This window comes from Thermothielavioides terrestris, chromosome 5 (genome assembly GCF_000226115.1).
Source record: "Thermothielavioides terrestris NRRL 8126 chromosome 5, complete sequence".
Taxonomy (NCBI): domain Eukaryota; kingdom Fungi; phylum Ascomycota; class Sordariomycetes; order Sordariales; family Chaetomiaceae; genus Thermothielavioides; species Thermothielavioides terrestris.
The window spans coordinates 785948-813389 of NC_016461.1; the positions used below are offsets into that span (position 1 = coordinate 785948).

The 27442-nt window shown below is 59.1% G+C and overlaps 10 protein-coding genes and 2 non-coding genes across 12 annotated transcripts; 6 read left to right on the forward strand and 6 right to left on the reverse strand.

Moving 5' to 3' along the window:
* Positions 1 to 29: 29 nt before the first annotated feature.
* On the forward strand, positions 30 to 106 carry THITE_t128. The gene has a single exon. It is a non-coding gene; the product is annotated as a tRNA-Thr (tRNA).
* Positions 107 to 135: 29 nt separating this feature from the next.
* THITE_t129 lies at positions 136 to 212 on the forward strand. Its single transcript has one exon. It is a non-coding gene; the product is annotated as a tRNA-Thr (tRNA).
* A 40-nt stretch (positions 213 to 252) lies between these two features.
* Positions 253 to 908, reverse strand: THITE_2120797 (uncharacterized protein). Its single transcript, XM_003656286.1, has 2 exons — positions 799 to 908; positions 253 to 743 (listed from the first exon to the last, which is right to left on the reverse strand). The coding sequence occupies exons 1-2, from the start codon at positions 812 to 814 to the stop codon at positions 280 to 282; spliced, it is 480 nt and encodes a 159-aa protein (XP_003656334.1). The 5' UTR covers positions 815 to 908; the 3' UTR covers positions 253 to 279.
* A 552-nt stretch (positions 909 to 1460) lies between these two features.
* Positions 1461 to 5576, forward strand: THITE_2120798 (uncharacterized protein). The gene is made up of 2 exons (XM_003656287.1): positions 1461 to 1672; positions 1727 to 5576. The coding sequence occupies exons 1-2, from the start codon at positions 1550 to 1552 to the stop codon at positions 5537 to 5539; spliced, it is 3936 nt and encodes a 1311-aa protein (XP_003656335.1). The 5' UTR covers positions 1461 to 1549; the 3' UTR covers positions 5540 to 5576.
* Positions 5577 to 5870: 294 nt separating this feature from the next.
* THITE_2120800 (uncharacterized protein) lies at positions 5871 to 8209 on the reverse strand. Its single transcript, XM_003656288.1, has 3 exons — positions 7979 to 8209; positions 7861 to 7909; positions 5871 to 7796 (listed from the first exon to the last, which is right to left on the reverse strand). Exons 1-3 carry the CDS (start codon positions 8047 to 8049, stop codon positions 5955 to 5957), a joined length of 1962 nt encoding a protein of 653 aa, XP_003656336.1. The 5' UTR covers positions 8050 to 8209; the 3' UTR covers positions 5871 to 5954.
* A 2288-nt stretch (positions 8210 to 10497) lies between these two features.
* Positions 10498 to 11938, forward strand: THITE_73567 (uncharacterized protein; the record flags this gene model as incomplete). The annotated part of the gene is made up of 3 exons (XM_003656289.1): positions 10498 to 10638; positions 10877 to 11170; positions 11238 to 11938. 3 exons carry the CDS (start codon positions 10498 to 10500, stop codon positions 11730 to 11732), a joined length of 930 nt encoding a protein of 309 aa, XP_003656337.1. The 3' UTR covers positions 11733 to 11938.
* Positions 11939 to 13089: 1151 nt separating this feature from the next.
* Positions 13090 to 15141, reverse strand: THITE_2120805 (uncharacterized protein). The gene is made up of 3 exons (XM_003656290.1): positions 14732 to 15141; positions 14511 to 14644; positions 13090 to 14432 (listed from the first exon to the last, which is right to left on the reverse strand). Exons 1-3 carry the CDS (start codon positions 14871 to 14873, stop codon positions 13407 to 13409), a joined length of 1302 nt encoding a protein of 433 aa, XP_003656338.1. The 5' UTR covers positions 14874 to 15141; the 3' UTR covers positions 13090 to 13406.
* Positions 15142 to 16300: 1159 nt separating this feature from the next.
* Positions 16301 to 19363, forward strand: THITE_2120806 (uncharacterized protein). Its single transcript, XM_003656291.1, has 2 exons — positions 16301 to 16706; positions 16788 to 19363. Exons 1-2 carry the CDS (start codon positions 16489 to 16491, stop codon positions 19270 to 19272), a joined length of 2703 nt encoding a protein of 900 aa, XP_003656339.1. The 5' UTR covers positions 16301 to 16488; the 3' UTR covers positions 19273 to 19363.
* On the reverse strand, positions 19364 to 20497 carry THITE_2120808 (uncharacterized protein). The gene is made up of 2 exons (XM_003656292.1): positions 20224 to 20497; positions 19364 to 20120 (listed from the first exon to the last, which is right to left on the reverse strand). Exons 1-2 carry the CDS (start codon positions 20319 to 20321, stop codon positions 19940 to 19942), a joined length of 279 nt encoding a protein of 92 aa, XP_003656340.1. The 5' UTR covers positions 20322 to 20497; the 3' UTR covers positions 19364 to 19939.
* Positions 20498 to 20573: 76 nt separating this feature from the next.
* On the forward strand, positions 20574 to 22933 carry THITE_2120809 (uncharacterized protein). The gene has a single exon (XM_003656293.1). It carries the CDS (start codon positions 20970 to 20972, stop codon positions 22752 to 22754), a length of 1785 nt encoding a protein of 594 aa, XP_003656341.1. The 5' UTR covers positions 20574 to 20969; the 3' UTR covers positions 22755 to 22933.
* Positions 22934 to 23769: 836 nt separating this feature from the next.
* On the reverse strand, positions 23770 to 25840 carry THITE_2120811 (uncharacterized protein). Its single transcript, XM_003656294.1, has one exon. The coding sequence runs from the start codon at positions 25583 to 25585 to the stop codon at positions 23996 to 23998; it is 1590 nt and encodes a 529-aa protein (XP_003656342.1). The 5' UTR covers positions 25586 to 25840; the 3' UTR covers positions 23770 to 23995.
* Position 25841: 1 nt separating this feature from the next.
* On the reverse strand, positions 25842 to 27073 carry THITE_2120812 (uncharacterized protein). Its single transcript, XM_003656295.1, has 4 exons — positions 26630 to 27073; positions 26507 to 26560; positions 26162 to 26422; positions 25842 to 26048 (listed from the first exon to the last, which is right to left on the reverse strand). Exons 1-4 carry the CDS (start codon positions 27059 to 27061, stop codon positions 26016 to 26018), a joined length of 780 nt encoding a protein of 259 aa, XP_003656343.1. The 5' UTR covers positions 27062 to 27073; the 3' UTR covers positions 25842 to 26015.
* Between the last annotated feature and the right edge of the window lie 369 nt (positions 27074 to 27442).

Consider the following 27442-nt stretch of genomic DNA (forward strand, 5'->3'; position numbering starts at 1 on the left):
GAAGTGGACCGCCGAAACCAACTTCATCCGCCCGCATGGCTCAGTGGTAGAGCGCCAATCTAGTATGGTAAATTGGAGGTCGTCAGTTCGATTCTGGCTGTGGGCAAACAGCCGCCTGCGAAACCAACTTCATCCGCCCACATGGCTCAGTGGTAGAGCGCCAATCTAGTATGGCAAATTGGAGGTCGTCAGTTCGATTCTGGCTGTGGGCAAACAGTCAGCTGCGCGGTATCTTTTGCCTTTCTTGCTGAAGCGAAAGAGTGGAGGCTGGGTTCAGCGCTACCCCCGAGCTAAGCGGACTGGTCTCCAGTCTGGTTGACACGCAGGGTGCGGCGCGGGGATAATGAGGACCGTGCCAATGGCCTGGATACGAGGCCAGCGAGACATCAGACAGTTGCTGATCCGCTTCGTGCCCCCGAACAACACGACCAGCCTCTCGACGCCGCACCCCCACCTGCCGGTGGGCGGCAGGCCGGACGCGAGCGCGTACACGTAGCTCTCGTCGACGACACCTCCGGCGGCCGCCTCTGACGATGACACGTCGCCGTCGCGGCCCTCCTTGGCGCGGAGCTGCTCGACAAACTTGCGCCGCTGCTCGAACGAATCGTTCTCCTCCTCGTACATGTTGGCCAGCTCGCGGCCGGCCACGAACAGCTCGGCGCGCGCGGAAGGGAGCGGACCGCGGACCCAAGTATCAGATGTGTTGTTGAACCAACACCCTTCTGGAAGCGAAACGGCGAACTCTGTACAGTACAGTGTAAGCCAACGCCGGGAGTGCCTGTCGGGTCGGCAGCTCACGAGACCGCTTGCCCATCGCAACCTTATCCACCCTCCTGAAAGCCGCTAGCCCATGCCTCGGATCTCCTTGGCTTCGCGTTCATCACTCTATTCCGACTGGCGTGTCTGATGGCGCCGAACGCAGGGCAATACGAGTCTGACCATCGAAGAAACAAGGCCCTGTATCTGATTTCGAGAACCTGACCACGTTGGCAGTGCTTCAAGATGCGTCCGAGACCACGGATCGTTATGTGCTACAGCGTATGGTCGATGGGAAACACAAGAGGTGGATCAAAGGAATCGATGTTGCATAGGGGTTGTCGTAGTACGGATCAGTCTCATCGATGGAGGGGCGCTTCAAAGGATCCAGTGGAGGAAGAGTCATGCACCTGCTTGGCTGCCCCACCTCACCATGCCTCAAGGGTTCTCCCACAAAGTCACTCACAGCCGACCCCACCCACAAACGCTCGGTTCCCGCTGCCTGGGCCTGGTCCCGTGACGACGCGCTCGACACCTCTCCACTCAAAAGCCGCGACAACTACGCGTCTCATCGCAGGCCCAGTGGTTCGGCGGCATCACACCCAATCCGGGTAATTGACGCCTGTTGCAAGGAGACGAGACGAACTGTTATGCAATTTTTACCTGCTCGACCTTTTTGCGATTTCTGTGATCTCTGCCCACGAATTGCAGTGCTTTTCCGACTGAACTGCATGGAAAATACGGAATAGTTCGATTACACTCGGCCTTGCCTTGACTCCCGGAAAGCCGCACCATGTCCCGGATTGAGAAGCTCTCCATCTTGGGCGTGCGCTCCTTCGGGCCGCAACACCCAGAGACCATTGCCTTCAACAGCCCACTCACTCTGATTGTCGGCTACAATGGGTCGGGAAAGACGGTGGGTCCCGTCGGGCTCGCTGACCTGGATCGCGGTTTCTGACTCCCCTGACAGACCATTATCGAGTGCCTCAAGTATGCCACTACCGGAGAGCTGCCGCCCAACAGCAAGGGCGGCGCCTTCATCCACGATCCCAACCTGGCCGGCGAGAAGGATGTGCGCGCCCAAGTCAGAGTTTCGTTCCGGTCAACCGTCGGCGAGTCGTACGTTATCACGAGGAACGTGCAGCTCACCGTCAAGAAAAACACGAGATCGCAGAAGACGCTAGAGGGCAGCTTACTGCTGCGCAATAATGGCGAGCGGCATCTCATCTCCACGCGCGTGATGGAGCTCGACAAGCTTGTTCCCGAAAAGCTCGGCGTCTCCCCGGCTGTCCTGGATGCCGTCATCTTCTGCCACCAGGACGAGTCTCTGTGGCCTATGAGCGAGCCGGCCGCCCTCAAGAAGCGGTTTGATGAGATCTTCGAGGCGATGCAGTACACCAAGCTCATCGACAACATGAAGGTGCTCCGCAAGAAGAAAGGAGAGGAGCTGAGCCGCCTGAAGCTCCAGGAAACCCATGACAAGCAGAATAAGGAGAAGGCCGACGAGGTGGATAGGCTGATGAGCCGCCTCACGAGAGAGATCCAGGAAGCGCGGGACAGGTGCAACGAGCTCCTCCAGAAGATGGACGAGGAGAGCGCCCGGATCAAGGACAAGTACGAACAGGCCAACAGCTTCCTGGCTGTCATGAACAATCTCCAGACGAAGAAAGAGAAGCTCGAGTACAAGAATGAAGCCATTGAAGTGCTTCGCGGCCGCATCGAAGAGCTCCCCCAGACGGATCAAGTGCTGGAGACCATTCTAAACGAGTACGAGGAGACATATCAGCACACTGTTTCCGCCCGAGACAGCAAAGCCGCGCAGTTCCATCAGCTCCAGGCAGAACTCAAGCTGGCTCGGGAGCAGCATACTGCCAAGGCTGCCGAGCAGGGCAAGCATCAGTCGGACAAGGACAAGTACGAGCGACAACTGGAGACACGGGACCGCATGATCCACGATGCTGCAACGCGGCACGAAATCCGCGGCTACGACGGAGACCTGGATGATCGGCGGATTGCTGCGTTCAACGAGCGCATCCAGAAGATCCTGAGCGACAAGAAGCGCGAGCTGGAACGCTTGCAGCGCGACAATGCCGATGAGTTCGATAAGAAGACTGCTATTATTACAGATCGAGAGAGCCGTAAGGCATCGCTCATCCGGGACCGCTCATCCGCGAAGCAGCGCATCGTAACGGTGGGGAAGGAGTCGGCAACCCTTCAGGCTGAGCTGAGCAGCCTGGACATTGACGAGGGGACAGAGGCGGTGCTCCGGACCGAGATGAAGGAGCTCGAGGCCAGGATCGAGATGACCAAGACTGAGGAACAGAGGGCAGACCTCGATGCCCAGATCAAAAAGGCCAACGACGACATCTATCGCCTTGAAGCGCAGTCTTCTAAGCTCGCCCGGGAGCTTGTCGAGTGCACTCGCCTGGCGTCCGAGAGGGCCCAGCTCGACCTGCGAAAGAAGCAGTTGACGGAGCGGCGACGAGAACTTGACATCCTCAAGAGCACATGGGAGGCGCAACTTTCGGCGCTGCTCGGCAGTGACTGGCAGCCGGATACAATCGAGACCGAGTTTCAAAACGCTCTCAAGCGCCAGAACACCGAGGTCGCCGAATGCAGGAAGCAGAAGGACGCCACGCAGCAGGAGCTCAAGCAAGTCGAGTACAAGCTTTCCAATGCGCGGGAGCGGCACAACAGGCTGTCTACGGAGAAGGAGGACTGCAAACGCGCCGTTACCAAGGCGCTCAAGGACGTGAGGAACCCAGATTCCCCGCCAATCGAGGACTACACAAAAGAAGTTGAGAGCATCGAGGCGGAGCTGGGCCAGACGGAGACGGACTTGAAGCTGTATGACGAAATGAAGAAGCACTACGTGAGCATCAGGGACCGAGCCGTGCGGTTCAACAAATGCTACTACTGCGAGCGCGACTTCAAGGATCAACCGGCCGCGAAGTCGAAGCTCTTGGACAAGATCGCAAAGAAGCTGAACGACGAGGACAAGCAGGAGTTGATGGACGACCAGGTCCATTTCACTGACCAGCTCAAGACCCTCAGGGCCGTGCGGTCTCAGTATGACACGTTCCTGCGACTCGAGGCCGAGCTCCCGTCGTTGAACAAGGAGATCAGTTTGGCTTCATCTCAGCGGGAGGGATTGATTCGCCGCCTCGAAGATCAAGACCTTGCCTTCAGAGAGGCAGAAGATAAGCGGCAAGAGATTGACGCGCTCAGCAAGCACGTCCTGAAGATCTCTCAGACACACAAGGACATCATGGATGCTGAGAGGCAGGTGGAGAGGTCGCAGCAGTCGTCCAGCATAACGATGCGAAGCCCCGACGAGATCAACGAAGAGCAAACCGCTTGTGCGGAGCAGACCAGGCTAGCCCAGGCCAAGGTCAGCAAGCTCACCACTGAGAGGCAGCGGCTGAAGGACTTGGCTGCGCAGCTCGAGGTCGAGAGGCTGGAGCTGAAGCACAAGATCAGCACCGCTGTCCAGAGGCTCGAGCGGAAGAAGAGCCTCCAGGAGTCCATTCGCCGATGCAAGGAGGAGCAGAGCCAACTTCGGGACGCGGTTCAGGAGGCGGACAAGGAAATAGAGCGTCTCGAACCCGAGATCGCAAGCGCCCGGGCTGCTCTTGAGGAAGCCCGTCAGCAAGGCCGAGCCAAGGAGCAGAAGGTCGCTGAGGAGCGAGACGGGCTCGCAACGACAGTCAGCGAGCTGAAGATGATCAACAGCGAGATTCAGGATTACCTCGACCGGGGCGGGCCTTCCAACCTGGCATCCAATCAGCGTGCCATTGCCAGCTTGGAAACCACCATCGAGAACCTGGAAAGCGAGGCGCGGGACTTGACGGTCCAGATAAACAAGCTCACCAAGGACATTGACAATAGCAACGCCAAGAAGCGCAACATCGCTGACAACCTGACCTACCGCAAGAACCTCCGTGAGCGCGAAGTGCTCCAGGCGGAGATTGAAGAGCTCCAGTCCCGGAACGCCCATGAAGACTACGACCGGCTGACCCAAGAAGCCCGCTACCTCGAGTCCTCCCGCGCCAAGCTCGCCGCCGAACGCGAGCGCCTCATGGGCTCCATGGCCTCGAAGGACGCCGAATTCGCCCGCCTCAACGACCAGTACGAGATCGAGCTCAAGGGTGCCCTAGATAAGTACCTAGAGACGCACGTACTGGTCGAGACGACGAGAGCGGCGATCGAAGACCTCGGCGTCGGGGTGACGGCGCTCGACAAGGCCATCATGCATTTCCACTCCATGAAGATGGAGGAGATTAACAACACCATCGGCGAGCTGTGGCAGAGCACCTACCAGGGCACCGACATCGACACGATCCAGATCCGGTCGGACGTGGAGGCCGGGGCCGGGTCCGGGCCGGGCAGGCGCAACTACAACTACCGCGTCTCGATGATCAAGGGCGACACCGAGATGGACATGCGCGGGCGGTGCAGCGCCGGCCAGAAGGTGCTGGCCAGCATCATCATCCGGCTCGCCCTGGCCGAGTCCTTCGGCATCAACTGCGGCCTGATCGCCCTCGACGAGCCCACCACCAACCTCGACAGCGACAACATCCGCAGCCTGGCCGAGAGCCTGCACGCCATCATCAAGGCCCGCCGCTCGCAGAGCAACCTGCAGCTGATCGTCATCACGCACGACGAGGAGTTCCTCAAGCACATGCAGTGCAGCGACTTCTGCGACGACTTCTACCGCGTCAAGAGGGACGAGAAGCAGAACAGCGTCATCGTGCGGGAGAGCATCACGAGGATCATGGGGTAGTGGATTACGAGGCTGGGTGTGGCGGATGGGAAGGGTTGGGTTTTCTTGTTTTTGGGTCGTCGACATGTATCGCTTACTGCTCGGAGACACATCGGAACTGCCATCTTGGACAGACAGACAGATATTTACGTAGAGTCATGAAAAGGGGAAACGGGCCATGTGTGTTTTGTGAGAAATGCAAGACCAAGACTGCATTGCCGTGCGTGGTATTGAACATACCCATTTTCCCTAACGCAAAACCATACATAAACGGTGCAACCCATGGAAGCCCACCCGTTCCCAACCCAACCCGTAGTCACTGAGGTGCCAGGGCCCAATCCAGAACGACGGAGGTAAACAAGCTACACGAAGCAATGCGAATTTCGAAAAAGGCGCCCTGTCCCGGAAAATCACCGAAAGGCGGAAGCCAGCCGCCCTAGCCGCCTGTGCGTTCTGGGCCAGCCCCGCCATCAGCCGCTGCCGCTGTTGTGGTAACAGTAGCTGTGGAGGGAGCAGAACTTGTTTTTGTGGTTGTGGTTGCGCCCGCCGTGTCCTGCTCGGCGGTGGACTCCCCCTCGCCATCAGCCTTGTCTGCGGCCTCGGCACCTTTGACGGGGGCGGTGGTGGTCGTCGTGCTGGTGGTCTCGTCGCCATCGTTGCCGCCGTCGCCGCCTTGCGTGGTCGCCTCGCCTGTGGAGGGATCGGGGGCGGGGGGTTCGGGCTGTTGCTGTGCGTCGGGCAGGGTGACGTCGCCTTCGGCGTCGGGCTTCGCCGGCGCTCCGGCTTGAGCTCCGTGGGTGGCTGGTGTCGCGGTGATGGTTGTGGTGCTGCGGGTGTCGGAGGAGGGGGGCGAAGTTGCTAGCTGCGCGAGTCCCTGATTCTGATCCTGCCCGCCGCCATTGCTGGCTGAGCTGGCGGGCTCCTCTTCCTTGAGTCGCTTCCTGGGGGATTCCTGTTCGAGATTGCCCGTCGCCTCGCGCTTGGGGCTGCGCGGGACGATATCCGGGCTGCTGCTCGTTCGTTTGTTGGTCTCCTGTTGTGGTTGCTGCTGCGCAGGAGGCGACTGCAGCCTCTGTCCAACAGCAACCTCAACATCCATGCCCTGCAAATTCTTCGGACCGCCACCACCACCGCTGCCGCCGCTCGCAATGTAGCTTGCGGCAGCCGCGCTCAGGGGGCCGGTATCGGCGAGGCCGATCACTTCCGGTCCGCGCGCATGCGGGATCTCGTCCTCCTCCTGAGGAACATTCTCGCTCATGACCGCGTCGTCATCTGCATCGCCACTTGTTCCAGATTCTGCGGCATGCCGCTGTTGTTGTTGTTGCTGCTGCTGCCGATTGATTTGGTTCCGTGGCACCAAGCCGGCGCGCTGCTCCTGACGCAACAGCTCGCCCTGGGTAACGCTACGCTGGCCGAGCAAGGCCGCCCCAGCACCTGTGGACGGGATGCCATTGACTGACACAGAAACGGTCTCGATACTGCCGATCCCGTTGGGTCCTTCTATGGTCTCTGTGCTCTCCGTCTGCACTCGGCCTTCGAGATGGGCCCCACGTGCCTGCTGCTGAAGATGGAACTGTTGGGCAGGGTTCCCGCCTGCTGACAGCGGCGACGAGCTGTCCACGTCGCTGCCATCGTCGCTGCTGCCTCCGTTTGCGCTCCTCGCCAGCCAGGGAATTGGCGTCAGCAGAGCACCCCCCAGCGCCTCATCCGACCCGAGACTGTTCGCCGCCAAGGTGTCGACGGACAAGTTGCCTGCAGCGCCGCCGCCAGCACCGTTAGCCAGAAGCGACATGGCGCCGATATCGGGGAGGGCCGGCGGAAGCGGATAGGTGTTGGCACCGCTGGTTACGTGAACAACACGATCAAGTGCGTGAAGGTAAGGCACCACGTTCCGGTAGTGCTGCCGCGGTTGGAGAACGAGCTCAGCCAGCCGTTGTATTGTGTGAGGGGGGTATTGAGAGAAGTTGGAGCGCAGGACAGCCAGGATCTCGTCGAGCATGTCGGCGATCGGCTTCGGCAGGGGAGCGGGCGCGCTTGGCTGGGATGACGGACCTCCCGCCGAGGCGCTCGTGCTGGGGGCTGCATGCCTGGAAGCGGAGGGCGATGACGGGTGGGCATTTTCCTTGTCAGTCCCTTGCGAGGACGGCGATGGCTCTGCCTGGTCGGAGGTATCGAACGGATCTGACGACGGGAGCGGGGCGAGGAACCGCGGGGAAGGAGGGCGCGCAGGAGGGTGGGGGGAAGGGATGTTGGGGATGGGGAACTCGGTGCGCGCGATCTGGACAATGAATTGGGATCATCAGACCGGGTCGACCCGCCAAGCGACGAATTCGGAGACTCACATTTTCGATACGAGCCAGCAGCACGGGCAACAGGTCCGGCCAGACCGCACTGCAGCATTCTGCCGTTAGCTCCAATTGCTCGACGATGCCCCGTTGCCACATGCAGGCGGGCGCTCACTAGTCCATGGAGCCGTCCTGTGCGGCCCTGCGCAGGACGTCGTCGCAGGACGTCGTTTCCACCTCGGCCATGATCACGGTCGTCGGGTGAAGGCGTGGGGCAGAGCAGTGCCGGGATGCGTGGCTCGTCGCGTGCTCGGGTCTTTGCCGAGAAGCGCGTCCAGAGAGTGTCAATCTTTCACTTGGTTCCAGGTTACGAAGGTCTGGGCGAACCAACGCGCGCCAACTCGTGCCCCACTAACTACACTACAGCACGCAGCGCTAAATCGGGCGCTTCCTGCAGATGGATGCAACTGCCACTGCAAGAATGCAGATTTTACACTACCATTACCATGGAGTGTAGGTACTTTCGCACCAATTAATAGGTGGCCCGGGGTTTACTCTGCACTACCTTAAGAACCTCAGCACCCAATGTGCTGTAGACTGCGAATTTGTTTGGACGTGGAGGGTCAACTAGGTAGTGTACGGAGTATGAATTACACAGAATACAACAAAGCTTTTGGATCCCGGGTCTGCGGAAGAATGACCGACAGGCAACCTGGGGTGATGACGGTGTGCAACCCCCGTGATGCAGCTTTGCAATCTGGGTCCCTCGAGAGATTCATCTCCCCTTTCCCATCTCTTTCTCTCTCGGACAGCACCTACCTAAGGTAGGTAGTGTCCTGTGCAGGTAACGTAGCGGACGGCTACCTTACGCAGTAACTAACTACCTTACCTACCGTACACGATCCTCGACCATCTTCAGTTGACGAACCCTATCAGACCGAGTATTCCTGCTTTACCGCCAACTGTCCCGCGTTGCCGCAACACCATAGGGTCAAAAAGGGCGATTCGTATCTGCAGTTGCATCTGCAACACGCTGGTTCAGCGCGAACCGACTCTCTGCATCTGTCGTCATCTCACAGCAGCAAGCAAGCCAGCAGCGGCTCAGTATGAATGCCGCCCTCCGCTTCAGGGATCCTGACCCCACTTGGTTTTGCCTTGGGGACGCGATGGTTGGACCAACCTTATCAAGGCCATCCTGGCGAGACGGCTTGCTTCTCTCGAGTTGGGAGCATCGCGGAGGACGCCGCGAGAAACCGCAAAAAGGCAATCCCAGGACTTTTCGCTGCAGTTTACCCCAGTACGGAGGAATTCAACGGCTCGATGAAATCCTTAAACCAGCCCCTGGTCGACAAGGCTGCACTAGCGTAGCCCCCTGCCGCGGACAGCGCGCCAAGTGGGCTGGGCTGAAAAGGCAGATTCCGCAAAAGCAAGCCGGATGGCCGATGGGCAACCGAACAAGTTGCGGTGCGAGCATACGGAGTGCTCCGTACTTAGGAAGAATTGACGATTCGTTGGACAGCCGAGCTCATGCGGCCTGGTCGAATTACTTGACAGCAAACCGCGGAGAAGTGTCGAGGCTGCACCCCGTGCTTCTGCACTGGTACCTGAGGCAGCTGAGAAGGTATACTAGTGTAACAAGTCCCTGGAAAGGGTTTCCGTATGGTTGAAACGGATGGCGGAGTAACCAACTACTGTGCACTTCTCTTAGTAATAGTGATAAATGACCCGGCTAGCAAACAAGAAAAACAGATTGATGGTATGAATGCGGATGCGGAAGGCAAAAGCCGTTGAGTGCCGGGTCTGCGATGCATCGGCCCTGGCACAGCCTCGGAACCATGCAAAGGTTGTGCCCCGGCCGGGAGGCTGACAGGAAAACTAACCCCTGTTTGGCTGTGCCGCCCACGGCCGGAGTCCTGGGTTTCTGTTCCCAGTTGGGTCACCTGTCAACCCGAAGTCCTGCCGCAACATCGCACGCTGCGGACCCGGCCCGGCACCCTGGGTTCCCTCTTTCCATCCAGTCGTTTATCAATGTGAGGCTTCCTATCCACTGCACATCTTCTATTCCGTAATCTTTTGCTTTCATTTTCAAACTTCGATTGCATCCCGTTTCGTTGAGGGACAGCAACTCCCCCGTGTTGCGATTGCTCCCTCCCTGCTTGGTTGGTCACAGCAACCTGGTTCAGTGCTCGACCCGCAGATCGAGTCCCGGGAAACGTGGGCAGGAAGCGGGCCAAGTCCCCGAGTCTTGCGACGCTCCAGCATCGCGGGTCCTCGACGTGTTTCAGCCTGCCCTCTGCCGACCAAATCCAAAGCACAAACTTCCCCTTGATCCACGCAACGCCCGTCTCTGGTCCCTTGTTGCTTGCACCACATACCGTCCGCGTCGACAGAGAAACGCGCTCTCCGCCGGCGCCAGCTAATTGAGTAACTACGCTTTTCCATCGATTTTTTTCCCCCGCGAGGCGCTAACCGGCTCCGAATCCTCTCCACGCATAACCGTGCCCAGCGACCCGAGCGCGGCGATTTACTTTACCAAAGGCGACGCGGACATCAAATATACACATTTGCCGTCACATAAAACCGCCCGTCCTGGCTTCGCAACGAGAGTTTCGCCGGTCCTACCTGGCCGGCTCGCAACCCATCTCGAGCTTCGACGGGACCTACGGCGGCCCGCACTATCGGGACAGCACCCTCATGGCGTCCGGCATTGCTGCTGGCTCCAGCCGGAGCAGGACAAGCCTCTTCTCGACGGAGTTCCTCGTCCCGAAATGGGCCAAGCTCTTCTTCCTTGTCGTTGGCCTGCAGGCCCTGATCTGCGTGGCTTTTGAGTCGTATGTCGAGGCCCAACAGCAGCGCTGCCGCCATGACGCACTCTCCTCCTTGCTAACATGACAATTCCAGATACGTGTTCGGACGGTTCCAGTCCAGTCTAAAGCAAACAAACCAAGTCCTGTCAGACAACTTGAAGTCGCAATACCGCACAATCCCCACCTTCCTGACCCTCTTCATCTTCGGCTTCATCTACATCCTGATCCTGGCATGGGATGCCCTGCGGCTCAAGAACACGATTCAGATCATCGGACTCTGCGTGGCCAACCTGGCCATCTTCATCTACGCCGTCCTCCAGATTGACCAGATTGACAATTCAATCAGTCGGCTGCTCCAGGCCGGCGCCTTGAAGCCCGATGCTGACGACAGCGACGTGTGGGCGTTTGCTAGACCCTTCCTCATTGCCGTCCCGGCCATCGTCGGCGTCGTCACCGTCCTCATGGGCGGCATTGCGTACAAGCTCTACCGGGAGTTCGCTTGGGACATTCTGAAGCTGATCGGTGCCGACTACCGCATGAAGAAGCGGTTCCTGCACTACCAGGTGGGTGGTGCTTTCGTCCATGGCGGCCGCTGCGGTGACTGTCAACAGTACTGATGGCCCTGTCCAGATCTACATCGCCCTGCTCAAGTTCGACTTCTTCTTTTTCCTCGGGTTTACGGTGCAGTTCCTCGTCATCGTCAACGGCATCAGCGACGCCGAAATGGGACTGCACATAGCCGCCATCCCCGTCACCATCGCGATCCTGTTGTGCGCCGCGTTCTTCACCCAGCGCGAGAACCGGATCGGAATGTGCCTCGTCATCCTGCTCTACTTCGGCGGCCTCGCCTACTTCTTCTTCAAGCTGGTGCGCATCTACCAGCCGGGCCACAGCCAGGACTACGTCGCCGTCCGCCGCTCGCTGACGGCCTTCGCCGTGCTGACCATCATCCTCATCATCCTGACCATCATCAACGCGTTCATCTGCATGAGCAACTTCGGCGCCGGGCTCAAGGCCCACCTCGTCCGGCCGAGGGGTCCGGACCCGGAGAAGGAGGACGCCAACTCGTACCAGATGAACGACCACAAGCCGCAGCTGCCTAGTCGGATGACCATCGACTAGAGAGACGGACGGGTGTGCATGCCTTTTTGGCGGGACAGGCTGATAATGGAGGAGGCGGAGGACCGAGTCGAGCGCAAAGCGAAGCAAGGCAAGAAAGACGGTTGCAAAAAAAAAAACACAATAACGAGATCACGACCCTGGCGTCTGAAACTAAGCGGCAGCAAGCAAGTGCTGGAAGAGAGAAGATACCTTTTGTTTTTTTGTTCCTTTTGTTGTTCATTGGCAGCAGGATGGGAAGTCAGGTCCGTACACTCACTGGCCGGCATTAGATATCCCCATTTTTTTTATTACCGGTGTTTTTGTTTGACATTGTCATCGTGTTTGTGTTTGTGTAAGCTTCGAAACAGCACAACAACAACAACAACCACGCGCAAACCTCGGGCGTTTTGATTTGGCAGCAATTCATTCATTCCTGTCTGTTTTCTTCTCTTCCTCCTCCTACGGGGAAGAGACATGGAAGGCGCTTCTGGGTGAAGGAGCACGGCGTTTTTTCTTTTCTTTCCTTTTTCCAGGTTTTCGTTGTACTAGGTAGTTCGAGTTTGGTTGGTTGGTTGGTTCTGGTCCTTGTTGAGAACTCTTGCGGGATGAGTTGAGTGGGTGACCGTCCAGCCTATCGGGATAATGAGCCTTACCACGCTCATCTTTTGCTTGTCGGGCTGGCTGGCTGGCAAGACGTTGGCTGATTGATGAACGGCTGGCTGACTGGTTGGACGAGGAAACCCAGGGGGACAAGAAGCGAGCAGATGGGGTTAGAATGCCGATGTACGAGCAAAGTGGAGATACCTACCTATACGAGAGTGAGCGAAAGAAATCAGCACACACATCTTTTGAGTGCATTGACGGGCTCTGGGTTTTGGTGGGGTGATTTGGCTGTTCGCGAAATTGTGGTCGGTCTTTGCAAGCCAGAGCTTCCGAACCGGAGGAGGGTGTAAGAGGACCAGTCCGGTCCACGATGCTGCAATAAGTGAAATGGGAGATGAGTCCATTCTTGGAAGGGCTTCTGAGCCAAATACCAATCTACCACCGTGCCTCGACTTCATCCCCGTTGATGTGATAAATATTCCCCCCGCTCCGGAATTTCCCAGTCACCCAAGCCATGCAAACAAAGCCGCCCTGAATCCAGAACGCCGCGACTCATCCTGATACTCGACCCTTCCCCCCTCCCAGACCGTCCGTATGCTCCTGAACCTGCTCCGCTTCCCCGTTGGTGTGAATATCTGATTATCAGTTGCCGCTGATGCAGAACGCAAAAGAAAAAAAGGGCCCCGAGAAGAGCACCCAAGAGAAAAAAGCTAATAATGAATGCCGTTGGTGCTCCCGCTGACCGTTCTGTGTCATCCCGCTCCGCGTTGTGTATAGGGATGCCTCTCTCCTCCGGGGTTACGGAGTCCAAATATCTATGTCTCCGCCCTGCTGCCAGTTGGAAAACGAAGGGGGAAAAAAATGCCCACGAGTCCCGTTTCTCATGCATCGTCCCCGAAAGCGCGGGCAGTGCTGAAGAGGGGACGGAAAGCAGTGAAATTGCAGTGTGGTGCATTGCACGGCCGACAACAGCAGCAGCAGGCGGCCGCAACTCAGCGCCCACTGCAGTTGTTATCGGCAGCACCGCTAGGGGCATCCGCCCCGCCGGCCCCTTTTGCCTCTGCCGCCCCATGCCGAGCCCGAGCCGGGGTCCTACAAAACGACCGGTCTCGCGTCCTTCAGCAGGCCCTCGCTCGGGCAGTACGGGCACTTGAAGCGGTTCCCCTTACAGAGCTTCTGCAGCGTGTCCTGGGCGAGCATGTGGCCGCAGGGGATCACCATGGGCGGGTTGGCGGCGGTCGTCTGCTCCTTGGAGACGGGGCAGACAAAGATGTTGTGGAAGAGCATGCTCTGCGGCAGCGGGGTCTCGTAGGGCAGCTCCTGCGCCGTCGTCCACTCGGTGCCGCGGGCGCGCGTCGCCAGCGTGTACTTGAGGAGCTGCGGCAGGGCCAGCGCGCCGGCCGTCGCGGCGAGGTACAGCGGCGACTCGGCCGACAGGCCCAGCAGGCTGCAGAACTCGCGGGTGAAGGAGGAGGCGACGTCGGCGAAGGCGCTGTCGATGGAGAAGATGTCGTGGTAGGGCGAGGCGGGGAGGTTCGGCGCGAAGACCATGGCGCTGGCGAGCCGCTGGATCTCGCGCATGTGGCGGCCCTGGAAGCGCCCGAAGTGGAGGCGGCCGTAGGTGAGCGCGCCGATTTGGCCGTTGTTCTCGTCGTCGGGCAGGCCGTTGACGGCGGGGCCCTTGAACAGCCAGATGTATTGCAGCTTGGTGAGCTCGAACTCGAGATTGCTGCCGCGGGCCTCCAGCTCGGCCGAGTTCGCGCGGGCCCATTCGATGGCGGGGAGAAGGTTATGTGTTTTCAATTCCTGCAGGATGCTGTACATCTCGGTGAATCTGTCTTGGAGCTCGTGCGAGTGGAGCATTGAGAAGTCCGCGTCCCCAGATCCGTCCATGCCATCCTCGCCATCCGCTACCGCCTCGTCTCCGTCTTGGACCATGCGATCGTCAGGGCGGGAAGAGGCAGACGATGGGTGTTTTGCCTGCGTCTCGTCTAGAAACGTCGCGGCCACGCCAAACTGGCCTTCTCGGAGTAGGTGCATGGCGATGGCGCGGTTAATGAGCGGGATGTGCTTCGCCATGGTGTCGGTGTCGGAGGGCAGTGGTTTTAGAGGGAAGTGCTGTCACTGTGAGCACCACTCATTCAAAAGAAAGAAAACCGAGAAGGCAAGTAGCGAGACCACCGACTGCACGCTTACCTTATCTAATGACCTGCCAATCTTCTTGTGTGTGGACGAGGCCGCTTTCAGGCTGTCATTGACCTTGTCGAAGGCCGTCCGGATGGGGTTCTGGAGCTTGGTCATGGTCAAGCTCGCCATGTGCGGGTCCATACCTGGGTAGAGAGACGTGAGCAGGCGAATCCATGGTATCCGGTAGCAATCAAAGGAGCCTAGGCGCAAACACGGGGGATGGAGCTTACCATTGGCGATCTGCTCGCGTGCTTCGCTGAGCAGCTCGATGATCTTGTCGACATCTTGGGCTGCCGCTGAAAGCCTGGGCAGCTTGCTCGCCTTGGACAGCTCGTCCAGGAGCGAGGTTAGCTTCTCCTTTGCGCTGTCCATGGCTGCGAGTGCGAGTTGCGGGTCGGTCGGAGGCGGGAGGCTGGCTGCTACGGAGCAGGAGTGCCCGGCATCGTCCTGCCGGCGCGATACTAACGGCAGTTAAATATCGCTGGTCATGCTACGTGGCGCAAGATCCAAATATTGCTCCCGTGGTTGATGAGCAGACGCTTGGTGGCGGTTGGCCTTGTAGAGGATTTGTCGGCGGGTTGACCGTTGTTGGACAGAAGCGTTCGGAGGGCAACTGTGTTGTCGGCCGCAGACACCCGGTCGGTCATGCTTTCACTCTCGCAGTGGTGGGCACCACCTCACAATCGAGACCCTGCACCTCAGCGGGGCCAGCATGGTTGTTGCAGCGCGGTGGGCGCTTAGTTACCAGGCAGCTAACCCTGAATCGCCTAGCTCCGTACAGGCGAAGCACCTCTGACCTGCGGAATACAGCGGTTATGGCTAAAGAGGTCCCGCCAAGACTAATTTCGGAGACTGCCGCTTACAAGTATTTACAATCGCCACGGGGTGAGCGGGGCCGCGACGGGGCCTCGACGACTTCGAGCAACATCAACAACGAACAATCGCAAAGACTTGTTGCAACAACTTTACGAAACCTCAACCAAATCGAAAAAAAAGAAAACGAAGTTAACCCTCACCCTAACCTTGACCCTCACCCTAACCATAACCCTTACCCTAACCAGCGGGGGGCTGGCGCCGCCCCCCGCACCCCCGGCGAACTAACCCGTGGCTAACCCGTGGCGATAGTGCAAACCCCTTGGCGGTCTTGGCGGGGTACTGACTCTGTAAAAACATTGCCGACAATTGGCCGAAATTAGTCTTGGCGGGACCTCTTTAGCCATCAGCAATACAGCATTGTGGACTCGCCCGGCCGCCTTAGTGACGTAACGCAATGGGTTTGACGGGATCTCCAGCTTGGACCGTATATTACTCATGACGGACTGTAATTTACCCCCCAGTTTCTACACTACGAATTCTCCAAGGGAACGATGTGATCTTCCTTGAAGACGGAGACTTTATTTGACCTTAGCAAGATTCAAGAAACATGCATGTTTTTAGTGGCGCAAGTCCACTTACGAAAAATCTTACCTTTTCCAGTTCATGCAGCATCTGAGTGTGGTGACGCCTCCCTCTGAGGATGAAACCCACTTGCTTGATCTGTATGTAAGGTAGGATCCGTCTTATACAGTACCTGCGGCAAAGTCCAAGAAAAGCATTCCTACTCGCTACCATCCTTCACATGTCAGCTGCACCTGGCAACGAGACGCTAGTTTGTGTTTCCTCGAGGTTTCCGTTCTCAACGCATTTGCAACCTCCAAGAGCCGGAGCAGCTGGGAAGGTGACTCTCTCGCTCCGTTCTTTCGTCGCTTTAACTGCCAAGTGTATTGTATTTTACGGCCCTCACCGCTTCCCCCCGCTGCGCAATTTGGCCCGGGCCCCGCGATGGGTCCTGCACACTCCACGAGCTCTTGGTTTCCCTGCGGCCTCCAAGTTGACATGGATGTAGCCGCCTGAAGGAGCCCGCAGTTGACTGGGTCCCGGCAATGCTCCAACGGCCGTTGATGTCGGCGTCGGACTATGTCGAGGTGATAGGATCGCACCGCGTCCAATGTCTCTCCGATTCGGGCTCCCGACCGCAGCCCTCGACAACAGGGTGCATCGGGAAGAGGAGCTGACGCTGGCCCGGAGAGCTTCGCAGCTTCGAAATGCGAAGGCTGCATCGCCAGAAGCTCCCGGCGGCGCTTCTGCTGCTACGAGCAGCGCGCTTGCGGCTCCGCCGCCCCGAGGCCGGCGCCGTGTAGTCCTCCCCGACCCCGTTGCCTTCAGGTGCGCCTGCTTCCCCCTTCTCCCTCTTTTCCCCCGTTTCCTGCCCTCCAATGCCTGCTGACCATCCCGCCAACTCGGCAGATTCCTGGAAGGCGACCCCACCGTGACCGTCGTCGAACGCAGACGTGTCCTCCCCGGCTACGAGCTCTATCTGGTCGAGCAGTGGGCTTGCTCGCGCCAGTCGCCCACCGTCGTCATCGCGACCTACACGGGCGACACGAAGCACTCGGTCGTTGTTGGCGTATTGGAGGTGCCCGCAGACGAGAAGGACTGGTTGCCGAGGCTCAGGGTCTACTTCAAGGCCATCCACCAATACCATGCGCGGCCCAAGGAGACCGAGATCGGCGAGCTTATGGTTACCAACCTGAGCAGCTTTCCCTCGGCACTGACCGTCATCGCGGTCCCGGAGGGCGACATACGCAAGCACCGTCAAGTGTTCATTGTCAACGAGAACTTGAAGCGGCTGGGCTGTTCTGGCCGATCCGGGCTTACCCTGACGGAACCAACACCGGCAACGCAGGCGAAATTCATGCAGACTTACAAGACCAGCGACAGGATACCTTTCGACCAAGCCGTGCTCGAGCTCGTCAAGCTCTGCCAGTTGGCCCTCTTCATCTTCGGCATGCTTGAGGAGGAGTACATGGACGGGCTGCTGTGCGACGTGACTGAAAAGGCCATCAACGACTGGTGGACCGAGATCGGCTCCGAGTATTTCAACATCGAGCCTACAGATGGCATACTGGGACCAACCACGGTTGCTGCGCTCCTCGGCACGCTCTTGGGCGCAAGAAATCGGCTCAGCTACTATGGCGCGCCGGTGTCCAAGGACGTCTTCGATATTGAGAGCACGAAAAAGGGCATCGGGACCTTCCAGAAATCCCTCCGGCTGGAGAGAACGCGGCGGCTGGACCGGCAAACCCTCCTCAAACTGCACAGCGTGACGGCCAAGGCAGCGGCTGGGGAGGGCGGCTGGGGTGTGCAGAAGGCTGTCAAGTCCACCGTCGCCGAGATCGGCGGCAAGCGGGGCGAATTCGTCATCGGAATGGTTGGCGGCCGGGACAAGGCTAACATTGGAGACATTGAGACCCTGGATCTGGCCAAGTTCATCAGTCTGGTATACGGTGAGCGGCCGAAATGGCTGTGGTACGGAAAGCCGAGGAGGACGCTTCAGGAGCATTCGCCCGAGCATCCCGTATCGGCATTCGGAAAGGAGCTGAGAGATGAAGTGGGCCCTCCGCTCGGGAACAGGCGGACGCAATCCGCGTCTGTCGAGGAAGAGCTAGAGGCGAGGAAGAAGGAAGACCCGCCCGCGGTGTACCAGCCTCCGCCGCCGACAGGCTCGCTACCGATCGCGGCAGAGACCCCCGGCGGCGACCGAGACGCTCTGCGGAAAGCCGTCTTCAAGAGCGTAGCTGGGAAGGTGAGCGATGCCCGCTCAGGATTGGGACGCATCCGAGATGCCGTGGGTGGCGGTTTAAGAGGGCACGTCAGCCGGCCGTCCAAAGACGAGAGTCCCGACACGGCCATGAGCGGGTACTCGAGCCCCAGCATCGCGACCCTTGCCCAGTCGTCGGCCGCAGTGACCAGCCCGGTGGCGGTTGGCAGGGCCTTTACGTGGAAGGTCAAGCCGGAGGAATACCTGGCGGCCCTACGAGACGGAGAACGGGGCGAGCCGGCGCCTGCTATACCTCTGCCCGGTGGCAACAAGACCGACGAACCGTTGGCGGCTCCCCAGGGAGGCGCGCATCTTCCCCCGAACTTGCTCGCAACGCACGACGAGAAGGAACGACTAGATCTTGGTTTGGCCGAGATGGCCAAGGAGGTGCGCAGCACCAATGTTTCGGCACCCGGTTCCGTCGTGGCCGACGGAGATCTCCAGGGCCCAGTGCTTGCTCTCGAACGGAGCAGCGGCGGACCGCGGCTGTCTCTCCAGCGCCGACACAGCGCCGGCGGCACCTTGTGCAGCTCCCGCTTCAACGAGGCCCGATACCCGCGGCGGCTGTCTTTCAGCGCAGCCGAGGACGCCGTCCTCTGCTGGGACGAGCCCATCAAGTTCACTGATGCCCCGGCTGCCGGCGACCTGGCGGGACTCCAACCGCAGGCGGAGTTGGCCTGCTATCTCTACGGCCGCCTCCAGCTGATCCACACCGACATTGCCCCCTGGGTTTCCAACAAGGTGTCGGATGTCTCGGCCCTCGACCAGACCTTTGATGCGCAGCAAGCAGAACTGCAGAGGCTGCACAGCGCCGCCGAGGAGGCGTACGAGCGCGTCCGGCTCGGCGGCAGCGAGTTCGTGGCCGAGGAGCGGGGCCGGCTGGGCGAGGCGGTCAAGGAGGTCGAGATGCTGGCGGCGAAGCTGGAGTACGAGATCGGGGCGCTCGTGTCGCGCGTGGACGAGGTCGAGGACGGGATCGCGCAGTTCGAGGCGCAGGTCGAGGACGTCGAGAGGCGGGCGGAGGAGCTGAAGCGCGTGCTCGAGACGGAGAGCTGGCTCCACTGGTTTGTCAGGACGCTGACGGGTATCGGCACGGGGCCGAACATCACGAGGGGCAGCGCATCGTCGTGATTCCGCGGGGCTGAGTGTTTTTCTGTTTTCCGGTTGTTTTGCGGTAGCAGGGCATAGGGAACATGTACCCGGACCGGGAACGGCGTTGCAGGCGTCAGGAGAACAGAAGCATTTGGTTCAGCCATGTTATTAATGAGAGCATAGCGCGGGATATTCAGGCAAGACAGAGGGAATACTACATCTTAGAACGCAAATGGAGAAGAGATGCCATGATTACAACCCCATTCTAGTTCCCGCTCTAAGCTGCTCTCACATGAACAGTGCTCTGTTGTACATACATGCTTTGCATGTAAAGGTTCCTGTTGCCCAGATGCCCACTGGTTAACCGCCTTAGCCAAGCAGCAGACCCAGAACCAAGCTGCCTGACGAATGAGTCGCTTTCCATCTGTCTCTGCCATCTCGTCCCAGCCATCCCATATTGTACAGTACACACGCCCATTCGGCTCTTCCTCGTCCCAGTCCAGGGGGGAAAGCCCGCCATCTATCAACGGATACCGACACCAAAGGAAAGGCCCACCTTCCACGGGAACAACCCCCCTTCCACGCGCTATTCTTCCATCCCATAGAAAGGGAAGGCAGACAGCCTCACCCCCCATTTCCCGCTTGCCCCAAAGTAGCGTATCAATCAAATTGTGATTTTTCCTTTTTTCTTTTCCCGGCCCATGTTTTACGCGCCCGGCCCGCCGAACCCGCGCGCGGCCCCCTCCTTCTGCAGCTGCTCCGAGATGGTCTGGTGCGCCTCGAAGAACTTGGCCGAGCACCGGTCCAGGCACACGGCCTCGCCCTTGGACAGCTCGCCCTCGCGGTACGTCCGGTCGATGCACTTGGCCGTGCAGACCTTGATCATCCTGTTCCCCCGTGACAGGGTTAGTAAATCGGTGTTCCTTCCTTTCTTCTTGCGTCTGCGGTTGGCCGGAAGGGGTGGGGGGAAATTGGGGGGGGGATAATTACCGTGAGTGCATCTCGGCCACAACCTTGAGCTCGTTTTCGACTGCCGCGATCTTCTCGGCGGAGGTGGGCTGGGGCCGGCCGAAGCCTAGGAAGGACATTTTGGCGCTGGTTGGGGGCTGGTGACTGTCGGGCGGCTTCAGGTCTGGCTGGGGTCACGGTATGGTGGCCTGCTTTGTGGAGGCTTCGCTTGCGTTGTTGATATTGTTGAGCCTGTCTCCCGGATCCGGGTTTGGAAACTGCATTCTGGTTTTGCCCATGCCAAGGCCGGGAGATCCTCGGAGCAGCCCACCAACTGCGCGCCAAGAACGGAAGCTAAAGCAGCTGTCACGTCGCTGATTGGCGGTGCGTTTGCTGGATCCATCCATGGAGCTCCTGGACATCCTGGACGGAGGACTCCGTAATCCTGAAAAAAAGTCCAGCTTCACGCTCACGGCTTGCGCCTGGCTTTCAGTTTTGTCTCGATACTGGGGACACCGCTCTCCCCAAGTACGCGTCTCCAGAAAATTGTGGGTGAAACATGCGCTCTCTGTGGTTCAGCCCGTCTTCCAAAGGCAAATTAAGACATCCGGCCATTATGATGAACTGCATATCAAAGAACCGTTGCGACTGATGCGCAGTGCGCCCATGATCACACAATGCCTCTATTCTGATCTTTTGGCCTCCCCTTTCTCACTCTCCAAATTTCGGTTCGGTTGTCTGCGTTCCCGCTAAGTGCTGACCCTGACTGCTGGCTGCCAGACGATGCAATGAGGCCGGCACCGCGTCTCCAGTTCCTGCGCCCGTACACCTGGCAGCCCGTCGGCCCGCCCAATCCGGCCTATCTGCGCTTCTTCCACCTGGCCCGGCAGCAGGAGCTGGAGGAGGCCAACGCGCTCAAGTACCCCCGCCTCCGCCACAATGGCCCGCCCATGCGCATCCCCGATTTCCGCCAGAAATACGCCCACATCCAGCAGGGCGTCGTGGCCGACGAGGTGGTCACCTTGCACGGCCGTGTCGAGTCCGTCCGCCGCGCCGGCGCGAAGCTCGTCTTCCTGGACCTGAAGGGCGAGTTCGAGCGCGTCCAGGGCATCTGCAACTTCGGCAAGCTCGTCGATGGCACCACTGTCGGCGGCCTCAAGGAGTTCGCCCGCCTGCTTAGCAGGGGTGACATCATCTCCGTGACGGGGAAGGCTACGCGCACGCCCGCCGGCGAGCTCACCATCCAGGCGACCCACCTCCCCGAGCTGCTGACACCCAGCCTCGTCCCGCTCCCCACGAAGCTCATCGACGAGGAGTCGCGCACGCAGCACCGCCACCTCGACATGCTGGTGAACCGCAAAACCACAGACACCCTGCGCCTGCGGTCGTATCTTATCAAGTACCTCCGCGACTTTTTCCACGACCGCGGCTTCCTCGAGTTCCAGACCCCTATTCTCGCCGCAGACGCCGGCGGCGCCAACGCCCGCCCCTTTACCGTCTCGGCAAAGACCGTGTCCAGAGACCTCTCCCTGCGGATCGCGCCCGAGCTCTGGCTCAAGAGGCTCGTCGTCGGCGGCGTCGACCGTGTCTTCGAGCTGGGGCCCGCGTTTCGCAACGAGGGCATCGACCAAACCCACAACCCGGAATTCACCATCTGCGAGTTCTACCACGCCTACGCCAATCTGGCCGACCTCATCTCGCTCACCGAAGACCTCATCCGCGGCGCCGCCGCCCACTGCCAGTCCCTCATCTCCACCAAACTCACCGCCCTCCCGCCCGTCGACCTCGCCCCGTTCGAAGGTCCCTTCCAACAAGCCGAGTTCATCCCCGCCCTCGAATCCGCCCTCCACTTCACCCTGCCAGACCTCGCCTCCCCCACGGCCCTCTCCGACCTCCGCGCCCTCCTAAAGCAGCACGCGATCCCGCTCGACGCCGAGGCCTTCACGACCGACTCCCTCCCGCAGCTCCTCGACCGCCTGGCGGCGGCCTACATCGAGCCGCTCTCCGCCGCCGCCCCGCTCTTCGTCACCCACCACCCGGCCTGCATGTCCCCGCTGGCCAAGGGCTTCGTCTGCCCGCGCACCGGCCAGGCCGTGGCCGCGCGCGCCGAGCTGTTTGTCGGCGCCCGCGAGCTGGCCAACATGTACGAGGAGGAGAACGACCCGTTCGAGCAGCGGCGCAAGTTTGTCGAGCAGCTCCGCGCCAAGGAGGGCCGCGGCGGCGGCGGCGGCGAGGCGTCGTCGTCCGAGGCCGACGGCGGCGCGGCCGGTGGTGGTGGTGGCGTCGTCGACGAGAGCTACGTGCACGCGCTCGCGTCCGGCCTGCCGCCCACCGGCGGGTGGGGTTGCGGCGTCGAGAGGCTGGTCATGTTGTTCGCGGGCACGAAGCGGATCAGCGACTGTCTGAGCTTTGGGAACCTGCGGAACGTGGTTGGCGTCGCTGCTGCTGGGAGGGCGGCTCCAGAGCAGGAGCAGGGGCTGGAGCAGCAGCTGGAGTCGGAACAGCGGTTGAATAAGGAGGAGAAGGTCCAAGAGGAGAGGGCTGCTACTTCTTCTGCCTCGGAAGCCCGGTGATATTTTAAGAGATATCATGACCGGGAGTGTATGATCCTGTACGAGTAGGGTGTAGTTTACGAAATGAAGGGTTAGAGCCGAATGAGATACCGGTTATCGAGTATCAATACTGGTTGTAGAGAATGGATACCGATTGTCGAGAATGGATACCGGTCGTCGACTGCGCCATCTCGACGTATATCCTGCTGTCTTGACTGATGACCTGTCTCGACTGATGTCCTCCTGTCCCGACCGATATCCCTTCTCGTCTAGCGCACGCAAGTACGATAGCAAGACCAGGCCCAGTCACTCGCGAGATCCGCACAATCTCGGACGCAACGCAGCAGCAAGCAAGCAATCACTACTAGCCGGGACGGTGAGTTAAAGTACGAACTGAATTTCTTCTCCTAGGAGGAATAGGAACGTTGGTAAAAAAGAAACAAACGGAAAAAAGTCAGGCAAACCGTGGGCTGCAAACTGCAAATGCCCAACTTCATCGGTGACCCCCATCCCCAATCTGTCCATCCACCTAGCCATCCATCCATGCCATGCCCTGGCAAACGGGAAAAGCCAGGCACACCGTGGGCTGCAAGCTGCAAATGCCCAACTTCATCTCCTCCATCCCCAATCCGGCCATCAATCTAGCCATCCATCCATGCCATGCCATGCCGAGCAGGCTCTCCAACGTTCCTGTACCGTAGACCCAAATCAAATCCCTGCCCTGCGCTGCCCTACGCCAACCAAGCATGTCATGCCGTGCTGAAAAACCGAGGTGATACCAACCAAGGTGCTCTCGCTCGCCCATGTCCATGCCCAACGGCTGACTCACTCAGCGTCGACTGCCCAAAGGGAAAAAGTAGGAAAGGAAAAGCACAACGAAACGCAACGCAACGCAAAAGGTATGGATGGATCAGCCCATCCTCCAGAAGTGAACAAGGCGTCTTGCCGCCCTCTGCTTCCTCCCAAATTTGCAAACTGCTCTTCCTCTGTTTCCGTTCTCTCAGAGGTGTCCCTGGACCTGGTGATGTTGGCTAGGCGCGGTCTGGGGCGAGGCAGTTGCTGCTGGCGGAGGTTGCAGGTAATCCGGATGTATGTATGCCGATGAGGTCGGGGTAAGTAACGAAAGACCCGAGATTCAATTCATCAGGTTCTGAGTAAGAGGGCGTCGGAAAGTATTGCGAGGGAAAAGGCGAAGAAGAGACAATCTTGTTTTCGAGGAGCGCGCGCGACGATGCCGCGGCAGGTGAACCGGCGAACCTCTTTCAGAAGTTCGACCGCATGCTCGTATAGCCATAGGGGCTCGACTGGAACTGCTGGTACCTGATCAGTTCGTCGTACTCCTTCTTGTTGACCACCGGATCGAGGACCGGCTGGTCGAGATTGAACGGGCGGAAGCCCGGCGTGCCCATGGAGTAGAGGCAGTCCTCAACGAGGGGGTGGTGGAACCGATACACTTCTTTGTCCAGCTTGTTCTGGGCGCGCCGCTCCAGGTCCCTGGCGATTCTGCACTTCTTGGGATCCTGCCGCGCGGACCTCAGCTCCTCCTGGACCCGAGGGTCTCGCATGTCGGTGAACGGGGGGAGATTGTTCTTCTCCACCCAGTACTCTGCGTAGACCCTGTCGGTCTGAGGGGACCACATCCAACGCAAGTTGAAGTTTTCCATGATCTCGCCGCCACAATCTGGGTCTTGGAAGTCGGCAACGGACAACGGCTCCTTGCAAGGATCCTTGCGCTGGGGCCCCCCTTCGCGGTAGTCGAAGGGCTCGGTAGCTGGGCTGCACTTCCAGAGCCAGCGGATCAGAGCGGCTACTTCCTTGGCAAGCCCCGGCGGCGGCGGCGGGTAGTACAGCGGTTTGGCGTCCATCCAGCCGTTGTTAGCTGATGGTAGATTGACGAAGTACCTCCAGACATGGTCCGCATTTTCTGCTTCAGCCTCCGCGGCGTCCTGAATCGGCTTCCTGTTGGAAGAAAGCAGCTGGTTGAGAGTCGTGTTCCGAGGGTCAAGGTTGTACAACCATATGCTGATGACGCTCCGCAGCCACTGCCGCAGATGGCTATCTTCCATCTCTTTGAGAAACGACTCCGCCTTGCAGCCCCAGCAGACACCGGGCCGAATGGGGAAGAGCGACAGGGGGTAATGGAAGTTGCATACGCTGCAGCGGGCTTTGTTTCGCCAGTAATACGGGCCACCGTGGTCGGAAGGAAGGTAACGCGCCATCCGCTCTGGCGCCTTGGGGTGTTTCTGGTTGTCGCCCGTCAATGCCGCCGTGATGTCGTCTGCGAAGCTGTTCCAGATGTCCTTCTTGCTCTTCTTGCCCTCGGCGAGGTCGTACTCGCGGGTGAGCAGAGCCTCTCGAGCCTTCACGGCCCAAAGGACGTCGGGGCCGGGAAGCTGGCGTACGAAGCTCCAGAACAAGGAGCTGTCGCTCACCAAGTCCATACCCACTTCTTTGGCAAGCTCCCAGCACCGCAGGATGAGTGCGAACACGGCTTTGGGGGTGTTGAACGTAGGTTCATTCCACGTAACACCGTACGAGCCCAGGCGTTTGGCAGAGTTCGGCCCCTTGAAGAAGAAAGGAAAGAAGTCGAAGCGGATGTACGCTGCGGTGGAGGATCTAGTCCCCTGGCAGCTAGGGTTGGTGGCCTTACTGCCGTCCTTTAGGCTGCGTGGATGGCGCATGATGACATCCAGCAACGGCTTCAGCTTGGTGATGTCAAGCAGGAGACAGCGAGAGACAACGACAGTCTCCAAGTTTGGCATGGAGTTGATCATCATCTCGAACATGGAGACGTCGAGGTACGGAATCTGGTCGAGAATGATGGACCGGAAGCTCCAGGGAATCTTCGTCATAGCGACACCTATATGGAGGTGGTTAGCGTAAGAACCTGCAAATAGGTGGGAGCAACCTACAAAGCCGCTGCAAGTTCAGGAAGTCGGACATGTATGGCGTCTCGTTGCGCGGCTCCTCCGGGACTGGGCTGATCACCAAGATCTTGCTGCGGATGCCGTCGGCCTGGAGAAGGCGGCCGTCTTTCTGACGCTTCTCAATGAAGTCGGTGATAGGAAACGAACCAGTTGAGAAGTTCCAGAACTCCTAGATGGTCCCGTAAGTCCCTGTAGGTATATACAGAGCAAATAGTAATAATCATCGACTTATAGCGGGGAAGACGTACCAGATACTTCTCGACACAGATGGCAAGATGCTTGCAGGCTGCTGCGACGGCCGTGAGATCGCGGAGGCTGAGATACTCAATAATGAACTTCCCCAATTCTCCGACTCTCAGAAGCTTGACCAGCCAATTGTTGTCGTTCGCTGGGCTCATGTCTTTGGCATATCCACCGCGCTGGAACGCCTGACATTCGTGTGTTGGTAAGCGGCTCGAGGGTATCGAGTCATTGATATCGAGTCATTGAAGGCAAACTTACAACAATGAACAGCCTGGACAAGATTGGCTCAGCCCGCTTCGTGAGCCTGATGTGATACAGCTTTCGCTCGTTCTTGCTCCAGTAAATGCGCTGAGCCCGCTCCAGCTGCTCCGGAGTCGAGTCGGGAAAGATCTGGGGGAGGCGTGCCCGGCTGCCTCTAGCCAGTGCTTTCTCGATCTCTTTTTTGGCATCCTTGTTGCCAAATGAGCGCCATTTATTTCTCTCGTAGTTAAAGCTCTTCGTGTCATCCTGCGGCTTGGGCTTGGCAGGAGGTCAGCATCCTGGGGTCACGCAGCGGGAGGGACTTGTTCCCAATCGGAAATGAGTTATGCCTCCATCACTTACATATTCACGATCAATTTCCCATGGCCTCACAGGCTCGGGTTCGGGGATGGGGGTCTGGGAAAGAGATGTGAGCCTTTTGTTCACCGAAGCGAGGCAATGCTCTGCGAGCGCCGAGAGACGTACTTCGGTCGTTTTCTTGGTCCGGTTCCGGCGCTTCGTAGTCTTCTTGGTCTTGAATACGTAGCCCTCGGGAACTTCAAGCTGGGCCCGGACCCCGTTGGAGGCCGGGTTGGCACCCTGCTTATGGCCAGCCATGGCTGTCGGGCGCTTCTTCTGCGAAGTCTGTGCTTGGCTCCTGATGCGGACCGAAAGCTGCTCGGTCTTGACGGCTGTCTTGGGACAGGAGACCGCGCTTGCCGGGACGGGTGTGATCTTAGGCCTCACTTGGTGGCACTGCTGAACCTTGCCGGCGGATTTGCCAGCAGCAACCCGCTCAGGCTTGGAACGCCGAGGCTGAGGTTGAGATGTCCGCGAGATCCGGGTCTGCGCAGCGGAGGTCGAGTCAGCATTGTCAGCATTGCGCGCCTCGGCGCCTTTGCTTTTCCTTCGAGCCATGGTGGAGCACTCTGTGAGAAAGAAGGCGTCTGGCTGGTGTCTGCCGTGTATCTCGAAGCCTTTGGGGTGGCTAGGAACAAGATGGATGGGGAACAGGACAAGGAGACAAAAGCGCTTGCTTCCCGGGCTGATGGAGAAGAAAGCTGGGGTTTCTCGGCGCCCAGGAACGGCACAGTTCCAGGTACGCAAATTGACGAGGACAAATACTGAAAGGGAAGGCGCTACCGCTCCGAAAACCATGGAACTGCAAAGGGGAAGGAAAAGGCGCCGATATCAGTGTTAGAGCGGCCCCAGTGGGTCGGATCTCCAGCACTGACGAACGGCAGAAGTGTGTGGATTCGGAACAGCGACGATGGGGGAAAACGATGGAAGCATCTCGAC